The 26,229-nt window shown below is 41.1% G+C and overlaps 2 protein-coding genes across 2 annotated transcripts in view; both read right to left on the bottom strand.

Annotated features, from left to right (window-relative positions):
- Window positions 1–10,150, bottom strand: part of ppfibp2b (PPFIA binding protein 2b) — a 44,667-nt gene extending 34,517 nt beyond the window's left edge. The window contains exon 1 of the mRNA XM_030790712.1: window positions 10,093–10,150. The gene's annotated coding sequence lies outside the window, so the exon portion shown is untranslated. The remainder of the gene's footprint in view (window positions 1–10,092) is intronic.
- Window positions 10,151–12,814: 2,664 nt separating this feature from the next.
- Window positions 12,815–14,635, bottom strand: olfml1 (olfactomedin-like 1). Its single transcript, XM_030788695.1, has 3 exons — window positions 14,510–14,635; window positions 14,039–14,324; window positions 12,815–13,593 (listed from the first exon to the last, which is right to left on the bottom strand). Exons 1-3 carry the CDS (start codon window positions 14,633–14,635, stop codon window positions 12,815–12,817), a joined length of 1,191 nt encoding a protein of 396 aa, XP_030644555.1.
- Window positions 14,636–26,229: the final 11,594 nt, after the last annotated feature.

The following is a 26,229-nucleotide window of genomic DNA, read 5'->3' as shown; positions in this document are numbered from 1 at the left end:
TTACCATTTATGACAGAAATGTCAGGGAGAAGCAAGACTGATAATATGAATAGACTTCTATGTACAGAGAAAGTCACTACTGATTATCTAAATTAGCGCTGGCACTGAATTTTGTCCTAGCCATGATCTAACACACCTGAAAAGACTGTTAAATAAAAAAGAGCATTAGATCAAATATTACAGATATACAGATTTTAGGATTTGTATATAAAATATAAATGATCCCAATATGGTTTTGAATAGGCTACTGACGCACAGACACAAGCTCTTCCACTCACTTTTTAATTCACTGAATGTGTCAGTTTAAACCAAAATATAGCACAGCTCTACAAGAAGAGGATTCCACAGACTTGATGAAGATGACGACCAGATAGACAGACTGACCTCAGTTGGACCATTTAACTAAACTAATTCCAATTAAATGCCTTCTCACATTGCCCTCTGCCAGAAATAGAAGTGTCAAAGAAGAAATGCAAATTTAATCAGTTCCAGACAGACGTGAGTATTAGCAGTGTCTCATCACACGTCTGCCTATATGCAAAGTCTAGGACACAAAAGGCAACTGTAAACGGCTAAAGCCCCGAGAGGCGTTGGTCTAAACGCCGTTAAATATAACGGCCGAATTTAGCCTGACACGAAGGAGGGCGACGGCTCCATTCACTTGCACTGACGGCTCGCATAAGGCGTAGCACAAGGGATGGAAGTTTTGCACAAAGCCTATAGAAGCATTATGACCACTTGCCTGTTAAGAGAGTGTGAATTAAAGCCTTCACGTTACTGCCATGAAGAGCTGGGCAGAGCCTGGTACAGCTCATTAACAGACTATGCGCCACTGACACCGATAAGAGCAAATCATTTAGCAAAATGCCTCGAACTGGTAACACCCTTACCATTCAAATGGACAAATGCAAGTAGCATAAAGAAAAGGTCTGAGTGCCTCTGTTGTTTCGGTTTCATTAAAAGTAGGCCCAATTCAAACCGTTTTTTACTGCTTTTCAGTCTGTATTACGCCATGGCCACTGTTTATGGGAAAAGGATAGGCTACACCCAACACGAGTTCCCACGAAACTCTCACAAAACGAGTTTTACAGCCAACTCATTCTAATGTCGAGTTTTTTTCTTTCATCAGCTGCCTGATGAATGGAAAACTATCTGTCACGTGATAATTCTTCGCCTGCCAGGTAAAAAGACGCATCTAACACAGAACCGTACGGTAAAATAATTCTAATTAACCTTGGTTGTGTAACAGCAACCTTGTCTCTTTTCTCTTTTATGTTCTCACTGACCGTGAGCTAAGCTAATAAGCGGCACATTGACATTAACGCAACGCTTCACTGCTTGTTCCCACAAACACAATTATCTAACTGGAATTCCACAGAGAGAGAGAGGGGGGGGGACACGATTGAGGTTTGTTTGAAGAGGATAACATTTGTCAAGGCACTCAGACAAGCCCCACTGTCATCCAGTTTCATCCGTTTCCTGTCTGACAAAACGATTCTGTAGTCGTTGCACAGATATATGCCACGGGTCAGCTTCTTCTTTCTACATAGACCATTCAGCATGCGCAATTTCTGACCGCTTTTCTCTGGATTAGTCATTGGCAGAGGAGTGAAATTCAGCCTTTCGCAGTCAAAGCATATTTCTACGACATACTCAGCACCTTACACTGATACGTTTTCAGAATGTGAAGGAAAGAAGAAAAGCACAGCGGCTTCTGGACAATGAAAACAGATTTGAGAAGCGTATTACTAACTTCAAAGACTACATTAAAATGTCCTACGCTAAATTTTCCCCCCTTTGTGTCATATTTTGCTGATCTAAATAGTACTTGCCAGGACATTTTCTTGTGGTAAGCACAGAATTCTTAAGGATCACACAACAAGCCTCACAATACGCACACGACAATTTCTCTCGTGTTTTCAGACATTCGGTCAGTTCTTTTTTATGTCCGTAACAGAGTCGATTTGCCCGGTCATTTATTTATTACGTCTACTTTATTAAATAGGCCTACACCATTCTTAAAGTTCAACAGGCCTACAATCTGGAACATTCTCTTCAAGACAAAAACATTTACTTTTCCAGGAATAAGTTGTCAGGTGTCAGTCTCAAACTGTTCTACGACGCTCCACGTCATTTATGTTTTCTCTCTCTACTACTGCTGCATAGGCACATGACAGTAGCGTTGAGTCTCCCAATCTGCTGTGAGCCTTTCCAGTGATTTGGATCCTTGTGTGGCTATCTCTGAAACTATTAGTGGCACCACGCATGTCACATGAACAGTCCTAAACATGTTACTGAAGTCCAGATCTCTCTATCTTTTTTCTCTACACCATCAGTGAGGAAAACATTGATAATCTGTTGGAATGTGGTCGTTTCTAAATGGAAAGAGCTTGAACTACGGGCTAAGGGCGACTCTGTAAATAGAAAGAGCTTGCTTTCCATATGAACATAATACAATTTAGCACGTGTGTAGTAGTTGTTGTCATTGTTGAGCTATGAGAAAGGATTCTGCTCAAAAGTCAACAAAATTAAATCTAGATTCTCTTATGTCAGGTTATTTTTCCCATACTTATATTTCCATGTCATAAAAAAAGAGACTTCTGGAGGTTTTTCGGCTCTGTGAAAGCAAACACTGTTTCAGCGGTTGCTAAGGGCCTTATGGACTACACTTACGCTGCTTGAGCTGTGTGTGTGCTATGTTAATTAAAATGTGTTTCTGAATTCGCTGAAGACTCAAGACCTGAGGACTACTGCCCCCCCCCCCCCCCAATCCATAATAGACCTGAGGTGAGATTTACTCTCAACGCAACGTGGCCCGATGTGATCGAAAACTGAGTGGGATCTGTTTCACCATGTAAATACCGTGTGTACTGTGTGTGTGTGTGTGTGTGTGTTTAAATACTGTCTGTTCAGCTGGCTGAATATTGCTTCTATTTTGCATATACACTCATATTCATGACGATCCTGACAATAATTGGGTCTACAGAAGCTTCCCAGCAGAGCAATAAATCAGCTGAAACTGTGATTGGCTTATTTAAATCCCTGCTACACACAGAGGGGAAATCATAACAGCTGTTACTTTATGACATGGATACACCTTCCAATACCCATCAAAGCAGCACCACTTCACACCACACTATCATAAATGTAAAAATCATCTCACTATTCAGTATACCTGATTGTTACTAGGTGGAGTCTCAGTCTTGTGCTATTGCTGTGAAAAATATCGCCGTTTCATTTAAACTGTTTGTGATTTAGTTTTCCAGAGTTGAATGAGTTTCCTGACCTTACTCAGACCGTAAAGAGCTCCCTGTGAGGAAGACCTGATTTTTCTTACAATGCACGGCCAAAGGAGCGGACTTCACAGGATAGAGTTACAGGCATCAGCGGTGTCTGATTCGTCTACACAAAGGCTGGACGAGTCTAAACGAAGGTGCACAGTCACAGTTAAGAGGAGAGACCTGTCTGTCAGGAAAATGCTCACAGGTTTCCAAGCTCTGAGAATGACTGTGTTAAAGACAGGTCTATGTGAGGAGGCACTAGGATTAGTGAAGCTACAGAGAGAGCAAGAGAGAGAAAGAGAGAGAGAGAGCTGTCATAATCGTTTATGTCTTGACAGAGAAATGAATGACATTATTTTATCACTTCATTAGCACTGAATACACCTGGGACTAAAGTGAACCTTTTCTCTGTGACCCTGTTGACAGTAGATATTTGGGACGGCGTTATCTTCAGATATGAAGAATACACAAAATCATTGATTTACTTATTATACATATTACATTTACATATTATTGACAGTTCAGTGTCTGGAAACCTTTGAGGGAAACAGAAGCACTGATATTTGCTCAACCGGGAACAGAGGCATATACTTAAACTACTTCAGCTTAAACTTTCAGTATTTTGAATCAGGCAGAAACTGCTGAAATCACACTGCTTTTACATAGTGAATTAAATATATTTACTTCCCACTATTAAAAAAAGCCCCAAAAACTCCAGAAATATCACTTAATTTATATTGTGACAAAATACGAGGAAACGCTACAGTTTTGAGAACTGTTAGTTGACTTGGGTGATCTTTAAGCAGCCACTGGAGTAGGCTTAACTGTTCTGTCTAATTTAATCCAGGATGTTTGGATTATCCAACAAACTCTTGAGTAAGGAAGTGAGTCAACTGAAGGCGAATAGGATTAACATCTTCTCCACCAAGAAACCCTGCAGCTGGGAACCGTAGTCAGATATTCGCAGGCTCCCTGAGATTTTGTCTGTAGCGCTGTAAGATCATGTGAAATGGCCCTTCGAAAGACATAACATCTGGAAAACTAATCAGTGTTTTTGACATGAAAGATATTAGTTACCAGTTGTAACTGTAAAAAAACCTCTAAATACATAGACATGAATACATAGCTTTAGGGTTTGGCTGAAAAATATAAATAAAATAAATTTAAAAATATACAAAAACGTATAACCATTCAGACATGGCCAGGTGACGATGCAGCATCAGCAACTGTTTTATGTTGCAACAGCTGTTTTATGTTTCAACTCTGAAACAGAATAGCATCTATTCAAAATCTTTAACAGTAGTCAATTATCAACAGAATGTGTACATTCAAGGTTGTTACCTTATCATTAATCTGGAACCATAGGATTTCTCATTCCCATGGGAAACTCTGTTCATCAACGAACAAGGATGAAAACTTTTACTAGCCTCACTAAAACACAACAAGGTGGCAGGTTATTTGTGTCATGTGGGAAGCACACAGCAACCTTGAACTGGCTTTGTTTTTTTTAAGCCACTTTTTGACGACATTCAGCTGACAGCACTGGCTAGTGTCAGTATTCTTGCTCAGGCAGTGCTGGTTAACGAGGCTGTCATATTTGTTTCAGCAACAGAGTCCAAGCTCGTTCCAGGATGCACAAAGTAAGCATGACTGCCTTAGAATTGTAAGTGTCTACTTACACTAAAAACAACAATGACAAACTTGCGAAGATGAATGCAAAGAGACAATCTCTCTTCATAAAGCTTGAAAAAGAACGGATGAATTTAAATAAGAAGAAAACATTCAAAACCTCTTTTCACAGCTTTGACACAAATGCTAACCTCTTCTTCATGTGTGGCATGTAACTGAGAACATGAAAAAACTTGGTCAGCATTGTTGTTGCACAGGTAACCACCAGAACAAAGCAAACACTTAATGGTGGATTCAACATATAATGAAAGCAGGTACAGCCATACAGGTGTGGCCCTAACTTAATTATACCACCACTATTCCATCAGGCTAAGGACCATAAATAAAATGGTGGGCACACCCATTATTTCTGGGTCAAGATGGATCAGCAGTGGTTGAAAGAGCATTACCTCTTAACTGCAGCACAGGCAGACAACTTTGAATCAGCTGACTGTAAATATCAATCTAAAATGTGAGCAATTTAATCAAAATCACTCTGTCAAGACTTTTAGAGAAATGGACACTATGGTTGAGATGCAGTGCATAAAGCCCTTATTATGCCTAATAACAAGCACTTTCATTTTTGGGGGAAACATGATGCAAAGCACACAGGCAGTGATCTACTGAGAATTTGAAAGAAAAAATGAGATAAAAGATAGAATGAGTAATCCTTCACCTTGTTCTAAACAAATGTATGAACTACAGGACTGACTGCTTGTTTACAATGGTAAAGGATCTTGGGAACTCTACGGTTTAGAACGTATTTGCTTGTCCTGGTTCAGTGCCAATCAAGTCCTTAGAGGTCACGGTAAGTGCCAATAAATACAATACAGTCATGATCACCCTCATCATGCTGAGGCATTTTAATTCTGATCGGAGTAGTACAGAATACCAGCGTTCCATCCAAATGGCAAGAGTCGTAATTGACCGATTGGATAACCGTGGAAACATCGTAAACTATATGCTGTAACTGACATAGTTTGCCGAACACGTATAGTTATTTAAGATGAAATACACAGAAACTTCCAGAAATTCTGCCCAGACTCGTCAAGGCTGTTCTGTCAGCTAATGGCGACGTAACACCCCCTTTACTCTCTTAATGTTGGTGTTTACTTTATTTTGGCACTAACCCGCACACAGGCTCATGGAAATTTTCACCAGCAAGTTTCCAAAACATTAGCTGGATGTTGCTTCTTTAAATCCAGCGCAAGAGAGAAGCAGCAGGCGCCAAAAAAGAAGCACCATCAGCATTAGGTGTCAGGCCAATAAACCCAGCATGTCAGCACAGCTTAATATGTGAACATCAAAGGAAAAGTCTCACAAAAAAAAAAAAAAATCAGCTTCCACATCCCTGTGGAGCTGTCCCGAACTTGAAACCTGTCGGCCATGTAAAAGCACTCGCGTTGGAACCGACACGATAATATGTTGAGGTGTGGCGTCGCTAACACTGTTTTCTTTCTCTGAGCGCTAGGGAAGGCAACAGCAAAAACAAAAAGAGTGGACTCATGCGCAGGCACCTGCAGGAACGAGAGAGACGCGAAAGGTGATCTGTTGCGTAACGAGGTTCAAAACGCGCTGCTTTAGCTGCGCCGGACAAGGCTGCATTGTTATAGAGCTGGCCCGAAGCCTGACACTGTGGTGGAACACAATGAGAGCGTTTACTGGGATGTAGTGGCACAAACGAAAAAGAAAAGAAAAAAAAGTCAAGGAATATCCTCAGATCATTCAAAACGACCGTGGTTTGCTTTAACCACAAGCGCATAACCGGAGAGATCATCTTTTCTCAGTATCAAAATCTTCACCTACGCTTAGCTAACTCAACCATATCCAAAATGGTTCAAATGACAAAGGGATAGCGTTACAGTTGCTGCCGGCAATTAGTGCCTTATGACTTCCCCGGTGGCTAACATGTGTCCTGATCAGTTGACTCGCTGGCAAATGGATATAGCTCTGACTCCAGAAACATACTTAGGAACAACAGGAGCTGGCGCAAGAGACATGAGTAACGATCAAAGAATTGTAAGAATTTGCTTCTTCTTTTCTTGCTTAAAGGTGAACAAACTATTGTTAGCCTTGTTGAGGTAGCATTTCGAGTCCGGGTAAGGACAGATGTTCCAGAGCGTGGTCTCAGTCCAAAGCCTTGTTCACCTGGGCGAATGAGGGCCGGCAGTTGAGACGAAGACACTGCTCTTGCGCGGTAGCGGTGAAATGTCACTCTGGAGCAGGTGCACTCGAGTGTGTCACCAGAGCCCAGGGAAATGTCAACAGGCCATTCAAGACCGGGGATGCCCTGCTTGCACAACGCCAACATTGTTTTTCCTTTCCCCCAAGGTCCTACAATATAATTTCTAACCGATATATATGTGCATTGTACTTTACTCAGCTCGGCGTCTCATGGGCTTGAAAGGGATATTCACCCACGTGTTTACACAAAGGCCAATTTCTGTCGTAAAGGGACAACTCACTCAAAACTCATTTTGGTTTCTTATTTTACTAGGGTTAGTGTTCTTGACAGAGTTGGGAAACAGAATTTGTCATAGATACTCAGAAACAGTAGTTTGAAGCTTGCACGTTTTTTAGAATTACAAGTTCTGAGAACAGCACATGACCCTCCGGCTGAAAATTATGTAATATGTTCTATGGTGGTTGCAAATGGAAATCGGTGAAATTCTAACTGTGAGATCTGAGGTTTGTGAAAAGCAGCTGAAACTCTTGGTTTGTTTCAGTCTGGGTTTAATTTTATGTTGAAGTGTAGTCTTTAACAATGTCAAATGCCATTTCAGTCACTGTCATGCCATCATTTTGAAGTAAACAGTGATATCATTAAACATTTACCCTCAGAGGAAAACAAGAGTGGTTGAACCAGTTAACCAGCTCTTTTCACCTGTATGGAAATCAGGAGTAAAGAAGAACGTGACAAAGATACTCAAAGGACACAGTATATGAACAGTATGTGAAATCTATAAATACGGTAAATTATCTCTCTTGCCTCAGACTAGCTTCATGGGAACAATTTGTTTCGTTATACTCCCAGCCAACCATTAAAAAGAAGACTCCTACCCTTCCTCCCAGTCTACCCTAAAGACTTCTGGTAGTCCCGAGAAAGGCTGGCCACATGGGGTATACTACAGCACATTGGAACAATGCCCATTTCTTTTCCTCTCTTTTTTCCTCCAGCATATTCTCTTATAGATCCTCCTTTTCTCTGAATTCTAATATTGAAATTGTATTGTTAGTTAAAACAATGATATTTAGATCTGTTCTTTTTCTCTACCCCGGAAATTCCCCTAAATAATTTTGCAGTGGAAAGTACCACCAAATGGCCAATTCTGTCATATGATTTTTTTTTTTATATATATGACCTAGGTCAGGGATATGTTGATTTCTAAGGGTTATGGAATAAATACAGATAAAAGTCATTTGAGATGCTTTTTGAACTAATCTAAGATGTGAAACCAGTGCTTTCCTCCATTTTGAGAAGTGGTTAAACAATGGCAATATCTGTTTATGAATTTGGCCAGAGTCCTGAAGAAGGTATGTCATCTCGGAGGCGTACAATCGTACACTGTTTTCTAGGAGACTGGAGAGGAGCACAAAGTCGAGCGGAGGACAAATAAAAGGCTTCATCCGACTGTCAAAGCACATGATCTTCAGAACCAAACTTGTCACCCTACACGCCGTCACTACCAAGTGAAATTTCCACCGCTGCACTAGTGTGTGGGTTCTCTCCCCTCGCAGAGACTGACTAGTTATTAAAGCTGAGGAGTGACTACAGTTCTCAGTCATTAATGCGCGTCACTGCTTAGTTTATACTACAGAGATCATTAGCGTGTCCAAAAGACATCTAAATTTACTCCGCGTTGTTACGTTGGCATGGTTTAATCAATGAAACTTTTTCTAAATAAAGGCAAATCTCCCAAACCAGTGCAATGACAGGTTCATTAAAGCTGAAGTAATAAAGACGAATTTGGACAATACTTTATCTGTACCACGGTTCTATGCATTGCTCAAACTGAATCAGGGGATTATCTGCTATGAGTGACTTCTCAAAATCATCGCAAGCTGACAGGGCAATTATCAAAACACACGGCTATAATGATTATTTATAAGCCATTACCCTGCTGTGATAATACACAGATTGGACGTCTTTGACATCCACTAATCCATGTTCACACAGTCCAGATTAACACGTGTTCCAGCTGGAATGAACGCAAATAATACATGCGCTGATTTACTATTTCACTGTACTAGTACAATTCCTTTTACTTGAGTTTCACTGAAACATTTTACCCTTTTTTTAATTTGTACTTTACAGGCAACACAACGCTCTCGTGGCCATTTAACCAACAGCATTAATATTGCGTTAAAAAGAAATGGGAAAATCCCTAAGGGCAAAACGATGTCATAAATAAGTAAAAACTATTCCTGGTGAGGATTTCTTTCTCAACACCAAAAAATAGTTTACTATAATGTATTGTTTTCTCAATTAAAGCTGCCCCCAGCCCACACAGAAATGGCTATTTAGGGAAGACAGCCAAATAGACTATAGCCAACTATGACACTAGCAGTCACATCCAAAATAAGCTATATAATCATTTTTGGCGGAGAGCCAACCGCTCGACCCCATGTGCTCTAGCACACAATAAAGTACTAATAGAACCATAAGGAAAAGTCGGCTATAACAGAAACAACTAACAGAATTTGATCATACATGATTTCACTTCTGTTTTCTGTGGTCAAGTTACTTTGAAGTGTCATCCACATATAAAAGGCAGAGAAGAAAAATGGAACTCGACTACATGAAATATTTTTGCGTCGAAGTAATGAAGTTCGGTTTCATATTCAGTAGATATTGTTACGTTACTATCAGCCCCGTGTCCTTACACCTGTTTGACATGTAAATCATTCTGAAGACTGTTATCAGAAACAGAAAAAATTGAGATGTGGGGCCACCAATGAATAAACTGGATAGAGAGGCTTCCGAATATGATTTAACAATAAACTCGTCACTGTAAAATGAATTTATCACTTTGAGGAAAAACATGAAAAAACACTTCGATATAGTTTAAATAACTACTTACGACGTACACTATGATTAAACCTAGGTGAGCGAAACCATCACTGAGCATGCAATACAACTTACCTACAATGATCTTCTTACGCGTTCCTTTTCAAAAACAATTCCTGACCTCCAATATGCGCCAACAATTGCTGGCAAATATAAACACTTTAAACTCGATTTGCGCAGCATGGGCTAAACACCATTGAGCGGTTGAACTGGCCCACGCCAACTGCGTGTAGAAATATTGCCATAGGTTCGTTGCTCAGCCCCCCTATCCAATCACCTAGCATGTGATTTCAGGGGCGTGTCGTGGCCGTCAGTCTTTACGTGCTTGCCCCATTGCAAATATCCAACAGGGCGTAATTTTTTAACATAATAAAGAATGAACCGGGAACTGCCTAGGAGACACATTTTAAACGACACTTTTGAGAAATTACCGTCAGATTACAAAGGTAAAATCATCCCTTTTCATATTACAGAATACCGGTTGATCAAGTAAAAAGTATTGTTTTCAGACAGTACTTCCCGCAGAAATCAATTAAATGTTTTTCCGCGGAATGCAGTTATGCACTATATTCTCATGAAATAGGCTGCCAACAATTTGCACCGTAGCGTAGTTTCCCGTGTCACACTCAGTGATGACTACACTAATTGAAAGAGAAACGACAGCGCCATCTGGCGGAATTGTCTTTTAAGGCGTCGCCTCTTTTGTATCTTTCAGGCCCGTCAGTATTCTGACGATAGCGTTACCTGTGTCTCTGTCAAAGCATTTCTCGAATTACGGGTATCATCAGCGTGCGAATAATACAATGACAATGGGAGGATGGGGGTGGTCAACCTTTTCTCCAGGGCTATATAACATAGGATATATAAATGTTTCGACCCCCCCCCCCCCAACTGTTGTTTTTACCTCATTTTTTTGGGGGGGGGGGAGGGTCAAGTCTTAATTAGGTGGGTCAGACCCCCGATCCCCCCCCGTAATTCGAACCCTGGGTCTCATTGTGATTAGTCATATTCCCACAAACACAAATATGGTTAACAAACATTACTGCTTGTTAACCATATTTGAAGTTTCAATACTTGTGTACAAATCAACGCAACATTCATTTTGTTTAAAGGTTTAAGTTAAACCTGTGTAATATATAGCTATAAGAAATATAAAATCAGAAGACATAGGCATGTCTGACAAATAATGTACTGAAATATAAAAAAGGTCAATTAAAATAAAACACATATAAGCAATGTGTCATCGATTGTCAAGTCTTTACAAACATTTCTGGATAGTTCAGATTATGTGTTGGGCTGTTTTACACACACACACACACACACACATGCCTTTCTTAGCTAGACACCATATCATAGCGCCTGTCTAAATTCAGATTAAAAACTGCAAAACAATAGTCTCGCTGGAAGCAATTCACACTTTTAATATTTGAAATGCGTTTTATTGATAATGCGTATGGAAAGGTACTCCCATCAAAGTAATTAAATGACATAAAGTGGCATAGTTTTATCATGTCAAGGAGTGCTTTATATGTGTCAAAACAGAGATTTACTATGGGTAAAAGGATAAGAGAAAATATACAGAAAATACAAATCCCTTATTCAGTACTTGGAAACTCCAGGAGAGGTCAGTATAGAACTTTTTTTTTTTCCACCCAAGAAAAAAAAAGCTATTGACGTTTATCTTTGTATGGCATTTTTGAAGCATTTACGATTGACATAAAGGTAGAGTGCAGAAACTTTCTCCCTCCTGTTGTGTTCATTTGATGTTAAATGGTTTGCTGTTCCTGATCCAAAATGACCTTTCCCATTATAGCTGGTTATACATCCATAATTATATATATATTATCACCTAATGTTGTGCTAGATCTTTTTATCAACTTAAATTCTTGTGAAAATTACAAGCTTTGAACTTTTATTTACTATTTATGGCCTGTAGGCCTAACTGACCTGACCTCGTACAACTCGTTTTAGAGTAAAAAAGGTATAATGTATGGATTATTTTGAGTATATAAAATACTTAGATGAAACATGTCGTGCCATTTCTCACAGACTACTTTGTGTCAAAGTTTAGCAAGGACATTTGTTTTGAATCCATTTCAAATTTTTTAATAGTGGCACAAAATAACATCTTTTCTGTACCTGGTCAAAACTGAGAGGTATTATTTTATTAGTAAAGAAAGGATATAGACCCAAAATTACACATGATAACTTAGATATTGCAAAATTAATGTCTGAACTCATTAAAGAACATTAAAGTACTTCTCTATAGTGTTGTGGTACAGCACTTGCTATAAAAAGGTATATAGTGTCGTTGCTGTAATTTGGTCTCTCAGATGCAATGCTGCTGTTGCTGCAGCATGAACTATTGATGGGTATAATGCATTTGTCAGCCCACCCACCCCCCTGTAGTGGCCAGTTTCGGTACTGTTGTGCACTTGGGTTTTGGTTTTGAATTTGAAATCAATTTTATACACTTATTTTAGTCTGACCCATTCATTTCTAATGACTGGACATTTTGGACCAAGAACCGCACATCTGTACAAAAGTTAAATGAAACACCCAAAATTTATTTTGTGTGTTCAGATGCCCTGTGTGGTCAAAGTCATGGAACCTCATGACAATCAGATTGAGGAACTACATTTATCAGAGAGAGAACTTGTAAATTGGCCCGATTCGACCAGAACAGCATAGGAGAGTTAAGCAGATAAAACATGTACAGCCAATAGTTGAATCGGTTAAACAAGAAGCACGTTTATCCACTAATTACCTGAGTCATATCACTGATTTTTACGATGCTTTAGCCTTTTCTTCGGGTTTCTAACTTATAAATGGTTTGGTAGCCGTCGTCCCAGGCGTAGAGTTGCTTGTCTTTGGGGTAGTATTTCAAACTGGAGTGACTGGCATAGCGTTTGGGGAAGAAGATTACGTTACTGTCCTCCGTAAAGAGAGTGTCATTTATGTCGAACAGACATTGGACGCTCGATCGTCCTCCGTAGCGGGAGTTGTACACCACATACAAGGTTCCACAGATCATCACGGCCGCCTCCGCGTCCCGGCTTTTGCACAGGGTGTCCCACGTGTGCTCTATCGCCAGGCTGTTGGCGTCAAGTTTGGTGATCACCAAGTTACCTCCGAAGTCTGGATCTGCATGAATGGCCCAAAGACCTAACTCGTCAACAGCCAGGTCGATGAACGTGTGAGGGGACAAGGCGTACACGGGAATGCGGCCAGCTCCCGGTAAAAGCATGCGGTCTGTCACGGTACGATTGAGTAAATGGACTTTCAGAATCTCGTTGGGTGTGTCGGCAAGATGGTAATACACAAAGCCTTTGTAGACCGCGTGGCCGGTCCCGCGCCAAGGGTGGGGGAGCGCGATCACCTTTAACTTCTTGGAGGCGTCGGCTGCTGTAAAGCTTTTCAGGGAAACAAACTCAAGAAGAGTGCTGTTTCTGGTACCGCTGAAGAAGTAGATTTTTGCCGAGTCTTTGATTGTGTCTTTCATCCAGGATCCATCGACATTGTCTGTTTTCTTGACAATTTTTAGAGACCTTATTCCACTTAACGCTGCACTGCATTCTGAAAAGGTTAACACATCATATTTTAGAGATGAGATTAGGGGGAGGTGCAGTAGTGCGCTGAAATACATGAAAACAATATCGTTCAATGTTTCTGACTTTTTCCCTTTACTTTCTCGTTCTCCTTTTCTCTGTATATATTCCAAATACGGTCCATTACCTCAGTGGCACCCAATCTCCTCTCTCTGCCAGTGTATCTCTCACTATTTTAGCTTTCTGTTTGCCAAAGGTCTACAGTGCAATTGCCCCTACAATACTCCATGACTTCCTATCAGATTTAAAAGAACCAGATGGCAGTTCGTAACATCATATTCTTTAAGCCTTCTACTTGGAAGGGTATCTTATTACACTCCACTGAACATTTTCAAATACTCAATAATGTAAGACTGTTCTCAGATGAGAGGCTAAGTGTTGGCTTGTCACTGGCTTACGTTGAGTCAGATTACCTTGGCTCTTGTTGAAAGCGGCTTGTTTTTTGAGCTGGGCTTCTTTCAGCTCCTGCTCCAGAAGGGATTCCTCAACTTCCACACTTGGCTCGTTGGGGATTTTACTGTGCAGGTATTCCACGTCTCTCTCCACGCGCTCCACACGCATGGCCAGGCCGTCCACGTGACTCTTCACCTCTGACTTCAGCACATTCACCTTCCTCAACTGTCCGTGCATTTCATTCAACAAGTCGTACATTTTCTGATTAAACTGAAGGATGTCCTGATCACATTTGATCAAACGTGCCTGTTCCAAGGAAAAACAATGCTTGTTGGCTTTATGGGAATCTACCTTCCTATGATGTATACATGAGAGAAGTTAACACAGAGTCTTAAAGGAATGTGTCTGTAGATGACCAGTGCAGAGATACAGAATGAGCACTGTAAAAGAAATCAGTTTATCTTAGACTTTTTTTTTTTGTCATTTCTTACCTCAAGCTCTTGAAGACTTCTTTGAAAATATTGCATCATAACTCTTTCCTGGGTCGTCACTTGACTTTGGACAATGCCAGTTGGAAAGATGAGCAAAGCAAAAAGTTTCAATACCAGAGCCCTCATAACCGATACGTTTACTGTGCGATTCCTAATTTCAACTGTACGATGTTCTTTTTTGCTTTTTGGGGGGGAGGGAAGAAGGGTCAAAAGAAACAGGTCCTTTCTTGTCCAAAAGAAACTTTGGTGGGGAAATTCCACCAGAGTCTGGCTGCTTGTGTGTCTGTTTGGACTGAATGCTGATTTTTTCTGGCGCTGCATCTGAGCAGTCTTTAAAAAGAGGCAGGTCCTCACAGGCTGTTGCTCTGTCATGAGTCCTAATAAACTCCAGATGCCCTGACACGTCCACAACCTACCGAACACAACAACTTACCATGAGATATTCACACACATAATCATATGCACTTGTGTTACAACACACACACACACACACACACACACAAAATCTATTAATCTTAAACAAAAGGTAAAAATGTAATTTCTACCAAAAAAGTAGAAAGTATTCAAGTGTTTCTGTTCACAGAAGGCATACTTTTAAAATGTTTTTGTATAACTTTTGTTTTGGTCCCAGCAAGGATGTTTTTCTACTGAGTGGAAACGGAGCAGAGATGTTCAACTCATACAGGATCACTGAGCTTTGTGTTCTAAACATATCCAGTAGAGGGAGCCATGTCACACTACTTGTGTGGTCAACAATCATTCCTGTCCACATTCATATGCATTCCACTTATTGACCTTACTAACTGATGGCATGTATCTGTCTAGATGGTTCTGCATCAACTTTTCTGTGTGAAAACAATTTTTATCTTTTATTTTTTAAGTTTTAAGTAATTATGTTGGTTACTGTATTTTATCTATGTTATAAATATGAGGCAGGGTTGTCTATAATTGTAGTAATTAATTATGCATGTTATTGTATAATGCAATGATTTGGAAATGGGTTTCAACTTGAATAGTAATAACTATACACGATTTCCCCATTAAGTAGCAGATCAAGTGGAAACGTATGTGTCCAGGCTTCATCTCTGTTTTGAATGGATATTGCTCTTTGAAATCCATGTAACAAACAGCTACACCGTTTCCTAAAAAGATTTTGTTTCCTCATGGGAACAGCAGGCCATGTAGCCAGTTAAAGCCTAACGGTTGTTTGACTGAATGTAAAAATCAAAGTGAGCATTGCTGATTTATTTACAAGTTAAGCAAGTGTTTGTAAGGAAGGAACAAACCGTTTCGCGTTGGAATTTAAATACCTGCATTTTAGACAATTACAAGATCACAACAGTTAGAGATCTAGATAACACAGCTTTTTAGCCACATATTATTATCAGGTTGCTTGTTTTAATCCTTGTGTAAGACTACATTTTACTCTTAATCTGCAGAACTGGAACACTTGCCTTGTGCATTGATCAAGGATCACCAAAAGTTTGCATTTTGCATGTGTTGCTGTTCTGTGTATTATTGTTGTAGCCTTGTGCATAGGGTGCTAAATTGGTCACGCTGGCTTATTTGAAGACTGTGCTTGATGAGTAGATCAAAGCTTATACAAATCTCTAAGCCCCTTAGCATAATTGTTTGTTTATACACTGATCCAGGGTAATAGGGTGCATTATAGAGCCCATATGAGGAGGTGTGTGTCCACTGAGGGTTCGTAAATGAACATGTTTTAAAATAAAGATGTTCATTTTCTTTGATATGATAACCTTCTCTATCTCTCTCAGCGCTCAAAGGGGGATGAAACTGTGGTACATGTTCTGAAGAATTCACTTAAAAAAAAGTTAAGTTATATCTTGTGTTGAAACAATAACGAAAGGGAAGTAGATCAGTTGAACTTTTCAGTTTAACTCAACTATGGATGCAGCCTCATGTGATAAAAGGTGCTTTTTGAGTTTTGAATTGTTTATTTTTTTTTTTGCTCCCCTACTCATGAACTAACCCAACCCATGTCCCCAACGCCCACAGAACAACTCATGTACATTATTCATACATTTTCTCTTCTGAGAGCTCTTCTCTCTTTCTCACCAGACTTGAACATCAGCCCAAATTGCCTTGATCATAATCAGGAAGCTTCAAAGCCTATATTTAGGATCCACTGGAGAACACTGCCTGTTTGAGTGATATACAATGGAAAGCTTCAGAAAATGAGACCAGCTTGTGCCCGTCTCAAGGAGTTTAACTTTAACATTCGTCAGCGTCTGGGCCCGAACCTTTACCTGCCTAATATTTGTTGGTTAATGGCTCAGCAAGAAATGTTTCAGTGCTTACTTTCTCTAATGGCTTTCTAAGTATGTTTTAAGGAAATTTTAATGATTTCTTAATGAGTCTCAGTGCATATTTTGTCAAGATTATTTGATTTCCTTAGATCCCACGTGTCTGTTAGGTTCAAGATGAAAGATTCCTGATAGATAAGCTGACCATTTCACTCTGTTTTATTGACTTTAGCGTTATTATGAGATAGCCAGGAGTAATGATCTGCAAAGACATGTGTCACATTGTCGTAATAAAGCTCTACCAGGCGTTCGAATGTATTGAAGCCAGACTGAGTTGGCTTACGATTTTTCCATACGCAGATAACTCTGGTTGGCAAGGTTCTTGCAAGTTTTAAGTCTCAAACTTACATTGTCTGAACCTTCGAATATATGAAAGCCATTTCTAACAAAAGCAAAAAATACAGAATATATTGCCGTTTAATTGAACCTGCCGCTCCAAAGACAACAATCCAGACATACTGACTTTGTGTTTTAATACGATGCAGAGCCCCGGTATGTGACTTTGATCTTTTGAATATTTTTTTGCATGACTGTGTTTCTCTTATTAAGTCTGAACATTCTTGATCTAATAATACCCCTCGTTTGATTGTGCTGTTTCTCTTTGCCAGGTTGTCCTCAGGCCTGTCATTTCATTTTGCTACATGACCTGGTTAGCGCTAGACTGACTTAATTGATTTTTGTTCCAGCTTAATCTTGCTGGTGCCTTTTTGTTGATATGTTTATTATTGTTTCTCCATATTGTGTGTTTAATGAATGCTCTGTTAGAGAGAGAGAGAGAGAGAGAGAGAGAGAGAGAGAGAGAGAGAGAGAGAGAGCAGTTCTCTTACTCAGGGCTTCAGGTTTGTGAAGGAAAAATTAATCACCGCTGAAACTTCCTGTCTGGTGTCTTGGGGTTTGTTTGGAAGTCGTGTGTTCCATTTTTCTTTTCTTTCCTTTCATTTTTAGAAGACATTAAAATATTCATGTAGTTTATAAACATGTGTGTGAGATATGTTCATGTGGGAAATTGAACTCCAACGTTGTATTGTAACAGAGTTTCGTGGACTTTCAACATTGGTGCCTGCATTGTTTCCATACAGAAATTCAAAGAGAGAGAGACAGAAAAAAACAGTGTAAGGTTTTCTGAACCTCTATTCTTTTAACAACCCCCAGTTCTATCTACTTCACCTTCAAAAATGTTACGGAGACAGGAAGAGTGTTTTAATGTTGGAGCGCATGTGAGATGAAAAGTTATTCTGTTTATTTGTGTGATATTGTGTGAGGAGCTAGTTTTGTTTATTATGAGTTACATTGTCTCTGGTGTGTGTCTCTGATCTTATCTTTGCTTTTGCCCTCAGTTTTCAGGTAAATCTCTCAAAAACTGATGGCGTAATGTTCATTGAAGTAGTTCCTGTGCAATTTAAACAAATTATTCATTTAAAAAGAAAAACACAACCCATATAGGCTAACAATGATCAGATAACACTGTAAGAACATTATGGTTGGATTCATTAAATGTATTGTTAATGTTACAATTTCCACTAATGTTTATACAACCATGAGTAAATGTTATAATGTACTAACCATTAAAATTTTTGGAACTTATTTTGAGTCGCTATTCAGAGACCAATACCACAATTTACCTAATATTATATCATGGGAATTTATTTATCCCTCAGAGGAAAACTTCAGTGCAGAAATAAAGAATGACTTTTGAAACGGAGACAACACTATGTGAGTCAGGAGAATAAATAAACTGTTGGCTTCTCTTCAGTAATGAAATAAAAGCCATCTGTAAACTCTGATTGGCTGTGACATGACTCTGGGATAAACTGTTATTGGTCAGGCAATCACTGGTCTGGCCAATAGCCATGAGCCCCCATCAGTTTCGTAAACTTAAAATCATTTAACCCATAGTCATAAAATAATAAATCATTCACAGTCTTATCTGCTTTTTTCCTTCCCAGAACAAGCGCTGTGTGGTAGTTTGTCAAAAATATCATCTACTAGCATGAAACTCTGTTAAAGTTTGAAGGTAACTGAACTGAGAAGTTATCTTAATTTAAACTTCACTACATAATTTATCATTTATAATAATATTTACACATATTATATTTACAGTATATACAATATTTATAAAGATTTATAACATGGACCGACATCTTCAGTTTTTTTATTATTAGGGAAAACTTAGGCATAAAGCACTTGCCATTTTTGCCTCACACCTGTCCAGTTACGGGGGAGATAAGGACAACAGTCCTCTCTGCTGGGAATAAGGAAGTGTTTACAGGCTGTGACTGACACATGTAGGAGATTGGTTGATATGTAGGGACTGATGGTGGTTCATGGCAGTAAATGCCCTTTGAATGATGAATGATCTCTTCTATGGTCTGCTCCTCTCTCCCATCTGTGGAAGCCTTCTCACTTCTTCCCGTGGAGGAGAAATCCTCTACAGTCCTCTCCGCACTGGCCTCCTCCCTGGACACCCTCTGCCCCCCTGTCACCAAGCCGGCTCGCCTTTCCGCTCCCAATCCCTGGCTAACTGATAGCATTCGTGCTGACAGAGCCAAACTTCATGCGGCTGAACAGAGATGGCGGAAATCGAGATCCCTCAACGACCTATCCTACTACCACTCTCTTCTTTCTTCTTTCTCCTCTACCCTGTCCTCTGCCAAATCTGCCTTCTTCCACTCCAGGATCAACTCCGCCTCTTCTAACACCCGCAAACTCTTCTCTACCTTCTCCTCCCTCCTCTCTCCTCCTCCTCCTCCTCCTCCTCCCTCATCCCTATCTGCTGATGACTTTGTCTCCCATCGTCCTACTACCTGTCCTCTAGACCCCATCCCCTCCCCTCTCTTTCAGGCCATCTCAGACGACATTCTGCCCTTCATCTCGTCCTTGATCAACAGCTCCCTGTCTACTGGCACAGTTCCTTCTGCCCTGAAGAGGGCACGGGTCAAGCCACTGCTTAAGAAGCCCACTCTAGACCCAGCTGATGTCAGTAGCTACTGTCCAGTCTCTCTCCTACCGTTTCTCTCCAAAACCCTGGAATGTGCAGTATATAACCAACTCTCTCCATATCTTCTCCAGAACAATCTCATGGATCAGAACCAATCTGGATTCAAAGCCGGCCACTCCACCGAGACGGCCCTCCTTGCTGTCTTGGAGGAGCTCCACTTGGCCAGAGCAAAGTCTCTCAGCTCTGTCCTCATACTCCTGGACCTCTCCGCATTTGACACGGTCAACCATCAGATTCTCCTCTCATCCCTTGCTGGGCTGGACTTCGTGGGTTCTGCACTCGCATGGTTCAAGTCCTACCTGTCTGACTGTTCCTACCAGGTCTCTTGGAGGGAATCGGTCTCCTCCCCCCGCTCTTTCCACACGGGAGTCCCACAAGGTTCGGTACTTGGTCCAGTCCTCTTCTCTCTCTACACCAGATCACTCGGTCAAGTTATCTCCACCCACGGCCTCTCTTACCACTGCTATGCTGATGATACACAGCTGTTCTTCTCCTTCCCCCCCTCTGACTCTCAGGTTCAGCCTCGTATCGCAGCCTGCTTAGCTGACATTGCCTCCTGGATGTCCGCTAACCACCTCAAACTCAATCTGGAGAAAACGGAGCTTCTGTTTTTTCCCGCAAAGAACTCCCCAACGATTGACACTGCAAGCACCATCGAGGGATCTGTGGTGTTCTCCACCACAGGAGCCAAAAACCTTGGCGTAACCCTCGACAACCAGCTGACCTACTCCGGTCACATCGCAGCAGTCACTTGATCCTGCAGATTCTCCCTATACAATAACAGGAGAATCCGCCCATTCCTCACACAACAGGCGACCCAGCTCCTGGTCCAAGCACTTGTCATCTCCTGCCTGGACTACTGCAATGCTCTACTGGCTGGCTTACCGACCTGCACCATCAGGCCGCTCTAGCTCATGCAGAATGCCGCTGCAAGCCTGGTATTCAACCTCCCTAAGCACTCTCATGTCACTCCACTGCTTACTGCGCTCCACTGGCTTCCGGTAGCTGCCCGCATCCAATTCAAGACACTGGTACTGGCCTACCAGGCCACAAGAGGCTCCGCCCCATCATACCTTCAGTCCCTAATAACCCCGTATACCCCTACTAGAACCCTCCGCTCGACGACCTCTGGTCAGCTGACGGTCCCCTCACTTCGGGAACCCGGCAGCCGCTCCTCCTGACCACGCCTCTTCTCCGCCATTGCCCCGTGGTGGTGGAACGACCTCCCTCATACAGTTAGGACTGCGGAGTCCCTTACCGTTTTCCGCAAGAAACTGAAAACCCACCTCTTCAGAACCCACCTATCCCCCGATGCCTAACCTCCTTTCCTTAAAAAAAAAACAAAAAACCCTTGTCTCGTTTCTATGTTTGTCAAAGAATTCCAGGGGCGCAATACGAAGGAGTAAATTGATGCTCAGTCTTATTTCGACGTCTGCTTATGAGGTATTAGGAATGCGACGATGCACTGATTGTAAGTCGCTTTGGCTAAAAGCGTCTGCCAAATGCTAAATGGTAAATTGTAATTGTAAATGAAGGGGATTGTTGCGGTCATATTGATTACTCAATTGGCAACAATTTCTCTGCCCTGCTCTCTTCTCCCTGTTTTTTTTTTTTTTTGGCATGTGTCCCTACACACTGGTCTCCAGTGTGGAACTCACGTCCCCCAGGTCTCTGTCTTTCTCTTTATTAAACACATATGTGTTTTATTGTACAATGCTTTACACATTTCTGTGCACCATGTCAGGCAGAATTGCATGATTCTAGTAATGTATAAGTGTAATGTATGAAACCGTATATCTTTGACATGACACCATTTTAATAAAGCCTGTCCTATATATTAAATAAGCTGTATATACTCTATCATTTTAAATGTTACATAAATAAAACATTTGGTTGTAATGTCCTCCAGAGCTCTGCCCCCCCCCCCCCCTCCATGGTTCTTTATCTCCCTGACATAGAGTCCACTTCTGAGAAATCTGTTCTCTGCTTTAGAATCTGATGAATTATTCAGTTTACCTGTCTCCCACCCTTCACTCAAACTCATCTGTCCAAGGAGCCGGACTGACATTTCCAGCAAATATCTCCTTTAAGCTTCTCTCTTACTGTTTGTCCCCTCATAACCAAAAGCATTTTTTTTTAAAGGGAAATTAGGATGATACCGCCTGTATTGACAGCGTTTTTGCCCGTGTGTGTTTGTGTTTCTGCTTCTGATTAAGAACAATAAGACTTTAGGTAATGTACCCTGATTGCTAGGGGATGTTGGCTTTAATTGTTCTGTGTACACGCTGTGCAATTGGCCACTAATAGCAAACAGTTACCCACTGATTGTAAGTGCACACAGTCCCTGGACAATTGTGTTTGTGGGATGAGCAACCAATCACTCGCAGTGCTTTTCCAACTAAGTGATGCGAGCTAACTGAGCAATCCCAATTTCCCTGAATCCCTCTGGACAGTAAATCAGAGAGAGGCCAGACGCAGGCTTTATAGAGTTGCCCTTGTGATTGCTTTCCATTTAGAGCAGAGAAACCATGTGGGCAACATTTCACTTTTCAAACCTTAATGAACGAAGAGGCAGCAGCAGAGATGAGGGCCCATAAAAGCCAGGATGAGAGAGAGAGAGAGAGAGGTCAACAGCAATCTCGAATACATAAACTAATCTGAGTTGCATATTTGTCAGTCTCTCTAAAAAAAAACCCCCAGCATTTTCTGTCCCTCTTTTCATATTAAATAAGTACCAGGAGAGAAATGATCTTTGCAAACACTGTTTAGCATGTGCTTAATGAGCCTGGCTCCGAGCACTCACTACAGGAAGATAAGGTGAATCTTTTTCCCAAAGGACAAACCTGGGACATTTTCAGCTCTCTCCCAAGAGAAAAAGCCTGGTGACATTGCTAGTGTTAATGAGAGAGGTGTGAAGCTGTCAACCTGGGTTCAGACACCACGATTAGCATGTTGTCACAATATTTTTAAGCATTTACCAGACTCAAACAGGACCACACAAATGTTAAGGCGGTTGTCAGTTACAGGATGGAGACGGGCAGCTGGAGTAATGCTCGTGTATCATTTAATTAAGACAGTCATTTTAGTGGTGATTTAAAAGCAAAATGTATGTCAGGTGACTGGGCACCATTTTAACTCTGCTAACCACCTATGGTGGCCGGGTAATGCCAATTTTATGAATAATCCAACATACAACAACATCGATAAAGATTTGTAGTAAATTATAATCTCAAATCGCAGTTTTAAACCATATAATATGCCATAGTGTTCCGTGTGGTCATTCAGCGTTGCCCTGTGCATATGCGTTGCCCAGCAACACAGATTCCTAATGTAGTTACAAGTAAACATAACAACGCAGTTCACTTTTTCCTCTGTTAAGTTCTTATTAGATTCCAGTCAGACGCTTTAAATTCCATGACGGTCTCGTAATTTTTTTCTGAGGCTTCTGAAACTTGCATTTCTTCACATTTTTTTTTTAAATCGACTGTCATACCTGGCCCTCAGATCAAGGCTGTTTACCCATAATAACGCTTCAATTTTGCAAAGGCGTGGAAATCTTGCAAAAAATGCCTCATTTCTCTTACTGTAATTGGATAAGCTCCTTGTTAACAAACCCATGGCTGCACAGACTAGCTTTAATTTAGCAGAGCTAGACGAGGGAAAAATTAAAGTATAATTAAGTTGAGCACCCAGGGATGTGTTGTCTGACCTGGCATTTACAGCGCTTCTGTCAGGGGACCAGTCATTCAATGAAAGAAAAGGTCTGGAAAAGAAAGAAAGGACAAAAAAAAGAAAAAGACCACTTTTCTGTTGAAGTCTTCTGAACCGTTAGACATGTAAGGTTCAGTTTATGTTGGCATTTGAAATGGCGCTAGTGTGGTCCCTTCCATTCTGTAATCAGTGTAAAAATGAGACGAGTGTCAGGGACAGCTTCGGAAAAAAAAGAGAGAGAAAAAAAACAGATGTGAAATAGGAAAGCTAAGACTCAAAGATGATCATTTGCACAAAGCTGTCTCTCTCTCTCTCTCTCTCTCTCTCTCTCTTTCTCTCTCTCTCTCTCTCACAATACGGCCATTATGAATATTTAATGAGGCCAATTAGACGCAGCCCGCCGCAGCCTGGTCTTTAGGGAGGAAAACTTTCATTGAGGAACTGCAGAGAGAACATTGGTACACTGATACCACAGTCAAAAAGAATACCAAATCGAAGAACAAGTTACACAGACGAGATTCGCCAAGGTCCTCATTTGTCAGCCTCCTGTTTTCAGTGAATGAAATTCAAAGGACCAATTATTAAGCTGGACAGATTGCTCTGGCTGTACAAGGGGGTGTGGGGTGAAAGGGTAGGGGGCTGCTGTTGACAAGGCAAAGTGTCAGAGCTTCTGTTGATTTGGACTCTATGCAGATGCCTGGTTCAGACGGGACCTAAGAGACCAGAGAGATACATCTGAACCTATGACCTGAACCTATGACTTAGGCTTCTCAGCAGCGTCACACACACACACACACACACACACAGACTCTCACGTGCACCCAGACACACACAAAGTCACACACACACACACACACACACACACATGCACTCACACACACACAAACTCACACACACACACACACACACACAGACTCGCACATGCACTCACACACACACACACGCAAGCACACACACACACTCACACACTCACGCACAGACACACAAACTCACACATGCACTCACGCAAATACAAAATTACACACACACACACAGACTCGGACATGCACTCACACACACACAAACTCAGTCACACACACACACAAACTTGCACATACACTCACACACACACAAACTCGCACATGCACTCACACACACACACACACACACACACACACACACACACACACACACACACACACACACAGACTCGCACATGCACTCACACACACACACACACACACACTCGCACACTCACATATACACACAAAGACTCGCACATGCACTCACACACACACACACACACACACACACACACACACACACACACACACACAAACATGCTCAAACATGATGTGTGAGTCAGCAATGTGAAATTGAAATGGTCACAATATTTGAACATCACGCAGCCATGCGGAAGTGTTACTTTTTACACATTCACACATTCATCACTTTAAACAATAATTTGCCTTTGATGTGATCTGATGTAATTTCACTGTCTGAGGAGTGACCAGATATTGTGCATTTTGAATGTAGTTGGGATATTTTTGGATTTTGGAGCAACTTCTAAACAGTAAATTAAATAACTGCCATAAGCTGTTTACTGCACAACAATATGGTTTCTATGACCAAACTGACTTACAATGATCACCATATGAAATTATTTTAAAACTATATACATGGTTGATGGCATTTCACTGGGGGTAATTGATCTCTGGAGTTCCATTTCTTATGATTCTAACTGTGCACTCTCAAGACTGGTGCCATTAGAGGAGAGAAGCTGGAAGTAACCGCCCGTTGTCAGTTCAGAAGTGATCTAAACTCTTGAAACTGGTTTTCTCAACTTCTCGTCTTTGAACAGGTGTGTGGGAGTGCTGCGGTCTGAAAATATTGATACGCGCCTACACGGTGAGCCTATTTTTGTTCATTTCAATAAGGCGCAAAGTGAAAAACAATGTTAGACTTAACTCAATAAAAATCAAGCAATACTTTTCTCTGTGAATCTGGTCACCATACAAGACAGCTGAACCAACCCCTGCTTTGGTGACACGAACTCATTAACATCCCACTAGCAGATGCTCATCTGTCAGCTTCTAGCCGTGGACAAATCTTTTTTCCTGCTGAAGTACGTTCTTGTTGTTTCATCGATCCTCCCCCCGAAATCTATTAATGGCACTTTGTCCCCCCTGTCACACCATATGTTTTCAATTAGAAGCCAGCTTGCGGCGTAGTCTTGGCCATCGCGGATCTGTAATTTTATCACAGTACAGTGATAACGGAATTTCATTAACGCTCTGTCAACCACATGATGCTGATTACGGCAGTGTCTGATTGGCGGCCCATTAGGAAGAAAAGGGTAGGTGAGCATAATTGCTTTTCTCTTTAAATCGAGTGTTTCATTATATGGAAGAGGATTAGAGGAAAATGGGTGGAGATGGGGGTAGGGGTGGGGATGGGGGTGGGGGTGAGACTTCTATTCTCAAGGCCTCTGTTCTATTAAAAGCAGCATCTCTTGGTCTTTTGGCGACAGAACTCCACAGAGCCATCCGAGAGAGTGCACAGTTTGCCACTGCTTTGCACTTCACAGACGTTCTGTTAAATAATTCATATGTGGAGCCATAATTAGGGAGCGGAGGAGCCCAGCTGAATGAGACGGTTACTAGAATCAAGGTTCTTCTCCGCCCCTTACTGGTTTTGAGACCCTA

Source organism: Chanos chanos, chromosome 1 (assembly GCF_902362185.1).
Source record: "Chanos chanos chromosome 1, fChaCha1.1, whole genome shotgun sequence".
In the NCBI taxonomy this organism is placed as follows: domain Eukaryota; kingdom Metazoa; phylum Chordata; class Actinopteri; order Gonorynchiformes; family Chanidae; genus Chanos; species Chanos chanos.
The sequence above is the reverse complement of the archived record's forward strand: the minus strand, read 5'-3'. Positions and strand labels throughout refer to the sequence as shown.